General features: G+C 56.9%; 1 protein-coding gene across 2 annotated transcripts in view; it reads left to right on the top strand.

Annotated features, from left to right (window-relative positions):
- The window catches only part of USH1G (Usher syndrome 1G (autosomal recessive)), a 4435-nt gene extending 3211 nt beyond the window's left edge, over positions 1-1224 (top strand). For both annotated transcript variants that reach the window (XM_010856135.1, XM_010856134.1), the window contains one exon: positions 1-1224. This exon is cut by the window's left edge. In XM_010856135.1, coding sequence (XP_010854437.1) covers positions 1-1224 — 1224 coding nt within the window.
- The last annotated feature ends 10136 nt before the right edge of the window (positions 1225-11360 follow it).

Genomic DNA, 11360 nt, shown 5'->3' with positions numbered 1-11360 from the left:
GGTGACCCGGACAAGTGCGACATCTGGGGCAACACGCCCCTGCACTTGGCGGCCGCCAATGGCCACCTGCACTGCCTCTCCTTCCTGGTGTCCTTCGGGGCCAACATCTGGTGCCTGGACAACGACTACCACACGCCGCTGGACATGGCCGCCATGAAGGGCCACATGGAGTGCGTGCGCTACCTGGACTCCATCGCGGCCAAGCAGAGCAGCCTCAGCCCCAAGCTGGTGGGCAAGCTGAAGGACAAGGCCTTCCGCGAGGCGGAGCGGCGCATCCGCGAGTGCGCCAAGCTGCAGCGCAAGCACCACGAGCGCATGGAGCGGCGCTTCCGGCGCGAGCTGGCCGAGCGTGCCGACTCGCTCAGCTTCTCCAGCCTCACGTCCAGCACCCTGAGCGGCCGGCTGCAGCATCTGGCGCTCGCCGGCCACCTGCCCTACTCGCAGGCCACCCTGCACGGCACCACCAAGGCGGGCAAGACCAAGATCCAGCGGAAGCTGGAGCGGCGCAAGCAGGGCGGTGAGGGCACCTTCAAGATCTCCGAGGAAGGACGCAAGAGTGTGCGCTCGCTCTCTGGCCTGCAGCTGGGCAGCGACGTGATGTTCGTGCGCCAGGGCACCTACGCCAACCCCAAGGAGTGGGGCCGCGCCCCGCTCCGGGACATGTTCCTCTCCGACGAGGACAGTGTCTCCCATGCCACGCTGGCGGCCGAGCCTGCGCACTCGGAGGTCAGCACCGACTCCGGCCACGACTCCCTGTTTACCCGCCCGGGCCTGGGCACCATGGTGTTCCGCAGGAACTACCTGAGCAGCGGGCTGCACGGCCTGGGCCGCGAGGACGCGGCACTAGACGGCGCGGGCCCGCCGCGGGGGCGGCTGCAAAGCTCCGCCAGCCTCGACGACGACAGCCTGGGCAGTGCCAACAGCCTGCAGGACCGCAGCTGCGGGGAGGAGCTGCCCTGGGACGAGCTGGACTTGGGCCTGGATGAGGACCTGGAGCCCGAGACCAGCCCGCTGGAAACGTTCCTGGCCTCCCTGCACATGGAGGACTTCACCTCCCTCCTGCGGCAGGAGAAGATAGACCTGGAGGCGCTCATGCTCTGCTCGGACCTCGACCTCCGCAGCATCAGCGTGCCCCTGGGGCCCCGCAAGAAGATCCTGGGCGCCGTGCGGAGGCGGAGGCAGGCGCTGGAGCGCCCGCCGGCCCTGGAAGACACCGAGCTGTGAGTGCACAGCGCCTCGGCAGGGATGGGAAGAGAGGGCTTGTGTGTAACTCCCTGGGGTGGGTGGATCTGCCGTTTGGGGAGGCGGGGGAGGTAATAACCAGGTGGTCATCAATTACAAGAGGCCTCACTTATTTACCGGGGCTTCCCTGGTGGCTCAGATGGTAAAGAATCTGCCTGCAATGCAGGAGAGCCGGGTTCAATCCCTTGGAGGGGAGGATCCCCTGGAGAAGGGCATGGCCACCCACTCCAGTATTCTTGCCTGGAGAATTCCATGGACAGAGGAACCCGGCAGACTATAGTCTCTGGGGTCCCAAAGAGTCCCACGCGACTGAGCAACTAACACTTTCCACTTGAAGAAGTTGAAGTTGAGTCGCTAAGTCCTGTCCGACTCTTGTGACCCCGTGGACTGTAGCCCACCAGCCTCCTCTGTCCTTGGGATTTCCCAGGCAAGAATACTGAAGTGGGTTGCCATTTCCTTCTCCAGAGGATCTTCCCGACCTAAGGATCGAACTCTGATCTCCTGCATTGCAGGCAGATTCTTTACCAACTGAGCCATCAGGGAAACCACTTATTTACCCCCAATTCTGACAAAGAAGCTGCCAGTTTACGGGGAACGTTGCCAGAAGCTGATGTCAAATGCATCTCAATTTTGAAGATGTCAAAATGGAGAAAAATGGGTGTCTTCCTACGGATGACACAGTGGCAATCACAGCCAGGCTGTTTTGAGCGCTGCCATCTCCTGGGTACTAGAGATGCCCTTGTGCAAGTTCCCTCAGTTAATTCTCCCCAGCTCTCACGTGAAGGGGCTATGTCATCCCCATCTGACAGGTGAGCAAGTGGAGGTTCAGAGGGTTAGAGTAGCTCGCCGGAGGTCCTTTTGCTGCTGAGTGGAGAGTCGGGCTTGATCCCTGTGGCTCTAGAGCCTAGGGACAGGGTGACTCCCATGGGATAGAGGGTGTGGCAGTTAGTCACCTCTCCAGATGCCCAAACCCTCAAGGCAGATATTTTACCTGCTGGTCCCTGAATCCTGGAACCAGGAACATGAGCAAATGCTCCCATCAGGGCCAACAGCAGTCTTGAGGGCAGAGTTGTCACCTTCAAAAAGCCACAAGGGAGCCGAGGGCCGCCGTCTCACTGGCAGCATCGTTGGCCCGCCTGGCCCTGACGCTCCGTCGTAACGTCCCACAAGCCCAGCAAACACTGCCGCCCCCTTTTGGTCTCTCTGGCCTTTACGCTGCACAGCTGGGCGGGGGTGGCGGGGAGGGGAAAGGCTCTGTTTTAGAGTTTGGGGGATGGGAGGGCACCCTGAGGCCACTCTTTGCATCCCTGACCATCAGCCTGCCCGGGGAAGGTAAGTGGGCAGAATAGTTGGTCTTGGCTTAAAGTAGTGCCTCCAAAGACTCTTAGCTCAGGTCTGTTTCTGTTTCTCCACAGGTAACAGGGGCTCCTCTCCCCAGACCAAAATGAGTTGCAAGTTGCCACAACCCACAGGGGGACCACGAGGTCCTCACAGTTGCCAGCCCTGCAGCTCCCCGGCCCCTTCCCCGGAGCAAGGACCATGCGGGTCATCTCTCTTGAACGCCTGTCCACACTCTGCAGCAGAGGGTATGGCCTGCAGGCACCTGGAAGGCCAAGAGAGTGACCCAGAACATCAATTCTGAGGGGTCTCAGGGTCCCTAAGCCACATCTGTTTGAGTGGCCTTAAAGGACATGTGCATTCGTGGAAGGCCAGCCCCAGTGCCCGTTAGAGCTGCATGGAAGTGTGGGGGGGTGGGGGCACCTATCTTGGGGACCATGGTCCATCGTCACTTCTCCTCCAAGGGTCCTGTCATCTTGCTCAGTCTGCTGACTCACCTCCTACCTTTTTGTGAAGGAAGGGTTTGGGCTGCCTCCCCTCCCCACATACACCCCAGGGAGGAGGTTCCCAGCTAGACTCTTCAGCCAAATGCCTGAGCTTAGTCCCCTGCCTGTCACTGAGCATGGCTAACTCCCCTCCTTCTACCGGCCATGCTGGGGGTGGGGGGTTGGAGTGCCAGGCTGGGCTGGGGTGGGGTGACTGGTGCCCTCTGGCATACCCCGGCGTGGGGTCCAGCCTGACTTGGCCCTCCCCACGCCGACCTTCTCCACTCACTCTATCCTCGGATGTGCAGCCTGGTTACCCAACCTGTTACCCCCTGCCTAAGAGGGTCAGGGCCGTGGATCCAAGGTGCTAGAGCAACTGGCTGCAGTATTATGGCCCGGCGGGGATGCTCTGCGCCGGGCAAAGGCATCTGCCAACTGGTTCAGGGTCCCGCAGGCCCAGGAAGGCAGAGACTGGTTGTAGCCAGGTGTCCAGCCGAGTGTGGGCGAGGCCTGCGAGGTGGACCCTTGGGGATGTGGAGAGTCTAAGCTCTGATTGTCCCCAGACCCCCAGGGCTCTGTGTCAGGAGGTTGGTTGGTGGATGTCGCTCAAGCTCTGGAAGCCTCTGGGTGCCTCTCTGGTTCTGCATGGGTAGCAGGTGAGGGAGAGCTTAGCTAGAGTCCCTGACCTGTCATGCTGGTGAGGTTGGTGGAAAGGCCAGCCTCAGAGGGTCCTCAGACCAGGTCCTGAGTGTGGGAGAGTCACTAAAGCCCACACACAGGGGGCACATATACCCCCATGAGGATGCGTCCTTGCTCTCTGTCGACAATGGTCCCCCCATCTCTGATCTTCAGCTTGGGAAGTGGCTCCTACTGGGGGGGGGGCATTGCCACAGCCCCCAGCTGCTCCTTCCTGGGGCCCCTTGGCTGGGGCAGGGGAGAGAGAACCCCCACAGAACACCACAGGCCTCGCTGCAGTGTGTCTGTGTTTGAGGATGGCCCCCAGGCACACACATGCTCCAAGGTGGGTGTGATGGAGAAGGCCCCTGTTCCCACACTGAAGGCTTGGCTGCCCTGAGCCCGCCTCAGTCTTCTGCCTGTTCTCTGGGCCTGCGGCCGCCCTTAGGTGCCGATGCAACTTTCCAGGAGCGCTGGGAGCTGCCTTCCCCTGCATTTCCCTGTCCACAGATGGCTTCGGCGCCCTCCCAGTCCTCCCAGTGCTGGGGTGGGGCAGGCTCCCCAATTCCCACCACTGTACGAAGCGCCCCTCCGGCAGGCTCATTATAATTTTTGTAGAAAACATTCTGCGTTTTTGTCATGACTATGTCTTGTTTTACTCATGTGGGGGTGGGACACGGGTGGGTGGAGAGAGCAAGAGGGTGGAGGCGGGAGAAGGACTTTTTGTATCTATGAGGACTCGGTCCTCTTCCTTGGCGGGGAGGGGGTCCTGGGATAGATGGTAGGGCAGCCCCCACACAGCTCTGCAGAGCCTCCCTCATCCCAAGTCTTCACCTTGCTCTCTCTGGACCTAGGATTTAGAGCTGATGGAGAGAGGGGGTTCAGAAGAGCCCCCCAACAGCTGAGTGAGGAGGATCTTAAGACCCAGCCCACCCCAGCCTCCAGTGGGGTCTCCATTTCCCTCATCATCCCCAGGAAACTTGTGGGGCAGTCCTATTTAGGATGTCCTTTCTCCCAGGGGTAAGGCTTGCCCTGAGGCTGCAGGACAATGGGCTCTGTTTTCTCAGTCAAGTCTGGGAAAGAGCCCTGGAGTCATTTTGCTTCTTTCCCTAAGGTTGCTGGGCCCAGTGCTGCTGCCAAGAGCAGTTCAAGACAGCCTCCTCCCTCCAGGACCATCAGAAAGGTTTATAGGACATCAGAGCCACAAGATTGCCTAGCGAGCGTCTAGAGGTTCCAGGCCACCTCCCTCCACTTTACAGATGGGAAACCTGAGGCCTACCGAGGAGACCCAGGCCTCCTGATTGCTGCCAGGCCTTCCTCACCGCCCATCACCCCTATCCTCACCCCCACCTTGGTTGCCAAGGGGACCAATTAAGATGCAGAGACTCGAGATGCCGCCCTCGGGTGCTCCTCGGCGTTCTGCCACCTCGTGACCCCTACTGGCGGTCCTGGTCACTGCACCTACCTCACCAAAGACCCGCCTCCTGGCGCCGTCGGTCCGGGGACGGACATAGGGGTGAGGAAGCCAGAAGACGATACGGAACAGACCCGAGCTTCGGCGTGGAGGCGAGACTAACCGGAAGCAGTGGGGGCTGGGGTCCCCACGGGTGGAAGCCTGGGGTGCAGCAGCTGGTGTGGCTCCAGGAGGCCTAAGGGGACTTTAAACACAGTGAAGGGGGGTTTTATACAGTAGGGATTCACCTTTCGCTACTCATTCCCCTTAAAATTTAGATCGAGGTTAGGGAAATTCTAAAATGCTAATCAATGATTCTTAGCTTTGGGGAATTCGAATCTGGTGCCAGAATGGACACTTGCCCTGGAAAAATGCACATTGAACACGTTTACACTCACACACAACTTTCCTCCTGATTCCAGGCAGCTCCTGTAGCCGGCAGAGGTCCAGGGACCCCAGCTTACGAAGCCTTAGGGTTTCCGTGGTGGCTCAGTGGTGAAGAAGCCACCTGCCAATGCAGGAGACTTGGGTTCCATCCCTGGGTCAGGAAGATCCCACATGCCTCAGAGCAACTAAGCCCGTGTGCCACAACTACTGAGCCTGTGTTCTGAAGCCTAGGAACCACAACTCCTGAGCCCACACACGCGAAAGCTCGTGCTCAGCAACAAGAGAAGCCACCGCGATGAGAAATCCGAGCACCGCAACGAAGAGTGGCCCCCGCTCACCACAACTAGAGAAAAGCCCTTGCAGGGACAAAGACCCAGTGCAGCCAAAAATAAGTACATAAATTAATTTTTTAAGAAATAATAAGACGCTTTAGCTAGACTGCTGTGACATTACATCATAAATGAGATTGCAGAGTTGCAGTAGGTGGGAATGGTGGGAGGAATCAGAGGCAGGAAGGGCCTCAGGGTATGTGGCACATCTTTTTTTTTGCCTGCTCTGTAGAGTGCAGGATGTTAGTTCCCTGACCAGGGATCAAACCTGGGCCCCCTGCATTGGAAGCGCAGGGTCTTCACCCCTGGACTACCAGGGAAGACCCAACAAACTTTTCTTTTCACGGATGAAGTAACTGAGGCCACAAGCCAAAGATCACAGAGCAGCCAAATGAGTTAAGTGATACTAGGTCGCCTGATGCCCCTTGTTTTGCCAGCTGCCGCCTGTCCCCAGGTTAGACAGTCCCGGGAGGCACCATACTCCGTCCTCCCAGCGTGTGTCTGTGTAACCTTCTCTGAGACCAGCCTGGGTTGCTCGGGAGGTAGTCGTACTCCAGAAGGCAGCAGGATCTGGGCGGCAACACTGGCTTTTCCCCGGTCCAGATGTTGCCTTAGGCAAGCTACCCAGCCTCTCTGAGTCCGTTCCCTCATTTGTAAAACAGATCTTACGTTATGAAAGTGTCACCCGCACAGGTCATCGGGAGGGGGTGATGACGATGCACGGAAAGCACTTATGCTGCCCGTATTTAGCGCACGCCAGTCGGTAATGACCACAGCTATGCGTGGGGTCTGAAACGGGCCCACGGGGCGCTCCTTGCACCTGTGATCCCGGCGGCTCCGTGGGTGAGTCCAAGGCAGTTCCAGTGAGCAGTCCTGCTTTTCTGACCCTTATGTGACAAAGAAACAGAGCCCATCCTCATCAAACCAGCAAGGGGTGTTGACAATCCAGCCAGCGGTTGTAGAAGCGTCCCCTAGCCAAGGGTGGGGAAGGACTCCTGGAGAAGTCTGAGCTGTTGAGGTGCCCAAGGAGCTGAGTATCTTTTATGGAGCGGGAGTCGCAGACCCACCAGCCTGCCCCCGTTTTGCCACTGTCTGAGCTTTACCAAAAGCTTTCCCCACTCCTGTGAGGTAGGCAGGTGAGGGGTTTTATCCTTGACAGGTGAAGATACTGAGTATCAGAAAGGTTTTCTGATGTTCCCAAGCTCTCAGAAAGTTAAGGATAGTTCAGGATCCCTCCCCTGTATCCCTTCTGCCACCCCTTCAAGGGCAGGAGGGCAGGAGGATATACAAGCCCCATTTTACAGATGTGGCAACTGAGGTTCGGGGTGGGAGGCAATGACCTGCTGGGAACTGCATAAGCCAGGATATTTAGTCTGGACCATTCACAGTGCTGCACTTGGTCAGCTGCTGTCTCAGGGCATGTATCTAGCACTTTCTACACAGCGGGCCCAGCAAACCCAGGAAAACAGTGTCATGGCTGTGTCTGACAGGGAAGGAAACCGGGGCTCGGGCAGGTTTAAGTCATTTCTCTAAGCTTCGGGACTCCCCTTGTGGCTTACACCGTAAAAAAACTGCCTGCGATGCAGGAGACCTGCGTTCAATCCCTGGATTGGGGAGATCCCCCTGGAGGAGGAAATGGCTACCCACTCCAGTATTCTTGCCTGGAGAATCCCACGGACAGAGGAGCCTGGTGGGCTACAGTCCATAGGGTCGCAAAGAGTCAGACATGACTGAGCATTGCACAGCACCAAGCTTCCGAGTGCAGAAATGTCAGGGCTGTGGGATTCAAACCCCAAACTCTGGCTCTTTCCATGGCAGTCCCAGACCCATTCACTGAGCTAGATGCTAACTCAGCACAATGGTGATTCAGGGGCTCCCGAGGTCAGAACAGGGGCTCAGTTGGCAGGACTTGGGGAGGTGGGATGGGGGACAGACGGGCCTCTTTGCCCCCTCCTGCTCAGCCTCTAACTATACCAGTCATGGCTCTCTGCCTGTGTGTACACGTGTGCCCATGTGTGCCCGTGTGCACCCACATGTGTGTGGGTATATGTGATGCAGCTGAGGACGCTGATGTGGATCCAGGTAAGGATGGGGTGTAATGCACAGAAAGTCCTGTGAAGCTTGTATTTGTTTGTGCTCTTCCGTGTGCTCATGTGTCTCTGTGGTTTTGCTCATTTGTCTTTGCCTGGGGGTTTCCAGGTTTTCCAGAGAAGGGAGGTGTGCACATAAGTGAGTATGTGTGTGTGTGTGTGTGAGCACAGTCACAGAGGGCTTCATGACCTGGTCTAGAGTTTATTTATTTATTTTTAATATTTACTTATTTGGCTGTGTAGAGTCTTAGTCGTGGCACATGGGCTTAGTCGCCCCAAGGCATGTGGGATCTTAGTTCTCTGACCAGGAACTGAACCCACATTCCCTGCCTTGCAAGGCAGAGTCTCAGCCACTGACCCACCAGGGACACCCCTAGAGCCTATCTGAGACTCCTCCCATCTATTGTCCGTTGTCAGGGCTCCAGCTCCTTCAGACTGAAAGGCTGAAGCTCCGGCTCCAGCCCTCACCCTGAACAGAGGGCTCCCACGAAGCTTCCTCCAACCCTAACTCAGTGAGCGGCTTGTTGGAAAGTCAGAGCCCCAGGGGCGGGAGTGGGCAGTAGGGGGAGAAGGGCCGGTGGTCCAGAAGGCAGCGAACGGGGTAGAGACGAATCAATCTTTCAGGGCCATCCGGGTACCGAGGGGCCTGGTGGGCCCTTCTAGGGGCTATAGTGCTCAGACTGGCCTGCCAGCCCTGATATTTGCTGGGAAGACTGATTTGCTGTTCCAAGCCTCGGTATTTAAATCTGTAAGTGGGGATAATTATACGCCACGTCACAGGCCAGTCCTGAGGATAAACTACCTAAAGCTCTTAGTTCAGCCTTGACGTCCAGTAGGCAGGAGACCAGCCCAGGGACCTGGGGCAGGGGCTCTGGGGACGGGGGAGGGCTCAGTGGGCACCAGCGAGGCCTGGGCATCCCTGAGCTGGTGGCAGAGAGCAGTGCCATGCTGGACTGACCCCCAAATCCCCTCTCCATGTTAGCACACCTTCTGCACAGTCATGCACAATGGAAGTGGGGGGATTATCACACTCCTGAACCCCGGCCCTTCTCACACACACACACACACACACACACACAAAACGTGGGCAAGGACGAGGACAACATAGAGGAAGTGAGGGTGTTCAGCCCTTTTCCTCACTGGAAACGGAAACCATTTATGAATATCGTTACTGACACCTATATATATGTTAGATTTAAATCATATCAATAGCCAAAATAACAACATTGCTATCATTACCATAGCCCAAGGAATGGCATTTGTGATAGTCTATCTACCTCAAACCTTTGCCCTTTTATTACCTTCCTGGTAAAGTGCATATTAATAGTATCACCTTCATCCACTCCGAATCACCCTTTCAGAAAACTGAGGCCCAGAGAAGCCAAGTGACTTACCTAAGGTCACACAGCAAGGACTGGAACCTGTGTACGGGAATCGCAGCCCTTACTCCCCGCTCTGCTCCAGCCCTGGCAACTGGCCCCCCCAGGCCCCCCACACACCCTTCAGGCTGCTCCATACCCCAGAGTCATCACCCACACTGGCTATGGTGTTGCCCTGGTGCAGGCGGGGAGGGACCAGATGACCCTTAGAAAGCCTCACAAGGCGGGAGTCTGGGCTGCTAAGAGCCCCAGCCTTGGGTTTTCAAGGACCTAAGATGCTGAGGAAGCCTCAATGCCTGTGAGGTGGGGACAGACAACGGCCCCAGAGCCTCAGCAGCATCCCCACCGGATCCAGGTCGGGCCCCTTTCCCTCACCAGTCTTGCTTCCTTGATCTGCCTCTGGGCCATCACCAACCTGGCTTTGTCCCTGCAGAATGGCAGGATGGAGGCTGCAGGTAACTGGCACCCCGTGGAGGGTCCCTGGAGGCGAGGCTGATGCAGAGACACCCCGTCCCTGTGGTCCTGCCCTGCTGGATCCAGAAGCTTCAGGTGCTGGTCCCACTCTTAGCTGACCAAGGTCTGAGCCAGAGGCGAGGCCACTTCCCCCCAGAGCACTCAGCCCCACCCCTGTGAATAATGCCACTTGCCTCACAGAGCTGGGCCTTTGATGATTTGGGGGGTGGCAGGAATGGGTGGAAGACAAGAAAGGGTTAAAGACCCATTCACCTAGGTTTGGAGCACAGAAAGGGTTGCCCTGCTGGCAGGAGGTGTCTTTCTAGTCCACCCTGTGCCCCCCAGACTCCTGGTTCCAACCCTCCAGGTCTCCAAACCCATCCCTGACTCTCAGGGTTCCCCCTCCAGGCCCTGGGTCCCAGGCAACGCTCCCTGCCACCCTACCCCAACCACAACAGTAATTAACCCCAATGAACCCCAGCAAATAAAGATCTGGATGGCAGAAGGGAGGAATCATCGCTGCCCCAGGGTGGGGAACTCCAGAGTCTCCCAGGAAGACCCAACCCAGCATCATCTAATACCACACCCCTCGTGCTATTATTGATGCCTGGGTAGGTCCATGAGCACCCAGCCCCTTGGGGTCTGGAGTCTTCTCTATCATCTATTTGTTTTTTAACTTAAAAAAAAAGCACAAAGTCTCCCTTTTTAAAAAACATATTTATTTATTTATTTGGGACTTCCCAGGTGGCGCTAAAGAACCCACCTGCCAATACAGGAGATGCAAGAGACCCGGGTTTGATCCCTGGGTAGGGAAGATCCCCTGGAGGAGGACATGGCAACCCACTCCAGTATTCTTGCCTGGAGAATCCCACGGACAGAGGAGCCTTCCAGGCTACAGTCCATGGGGTCGAAAAGAGTTGGACACGACTGACGTGACTCGGCACGCACACACACAGGTGTATTTTATTCGGCTGGGCCGGGTCTTAGTAGTCACACAGGGGACCTTTGACCTCTGCTGCACCATGCAGGACCTTTGAGTTGTGTCATGCGGGGTCAAACCCTGGCTCCCTGCGCTGGGAGCACGGGGTCTTAGCCTCGGGACTACAGGAAAGTCCCTGGGGTTGTTTGTTTCAACAGCTAGTGTTACTTTTTCTGATTAAGGCAGGCAGATGACACAGAGTGCACTGAATCTTATGGCCAGATAGTATGACGGGGGATCACTGCTGGGCAGTATATGATAGCTGACGTCGAAAACAAGCTGTAGAGGGAGGGGCTTCCCTGGGGCTCCAGTGCTTAAGACTCCGCCCTTCCGCTACAGAGGGCACAGGTTTGATCCCTGGTCAAGGAACTAAGATCCCGCATGCCATGTGGCACAACCAAAAAAAAAAAAAAAAAAAAGGAAAGAAAGAAAAATAATGCAACCGGGGAGATGATGATGTCAGAGGAAGGGAAAGACAGAGCTGGAGCCCCTGGCCACCATCGATGCTCAATAAAATTGGTTGAATGGACTTCCCTAGTGGTCCAGTCAT

This window comes from Bison bison, unplaced genomic scaffold, assembly GCF_000754665.1.
Source record: "Bison bison bison isolate TAMUID 2011002044 unplaced genomic scaffold, Bison_UMD1.0 scf7180017864371, whole genome shotgun sequence".
Taxonomy (NCBI): Eukaryota; Metazoa; Chordata; class Mammalia; order Artiodactyla; family Bovidae; genus Bison; species Bison bison.
This window is presented reverse-complemented; position numbering and strand designations above follow the sequence as displayed.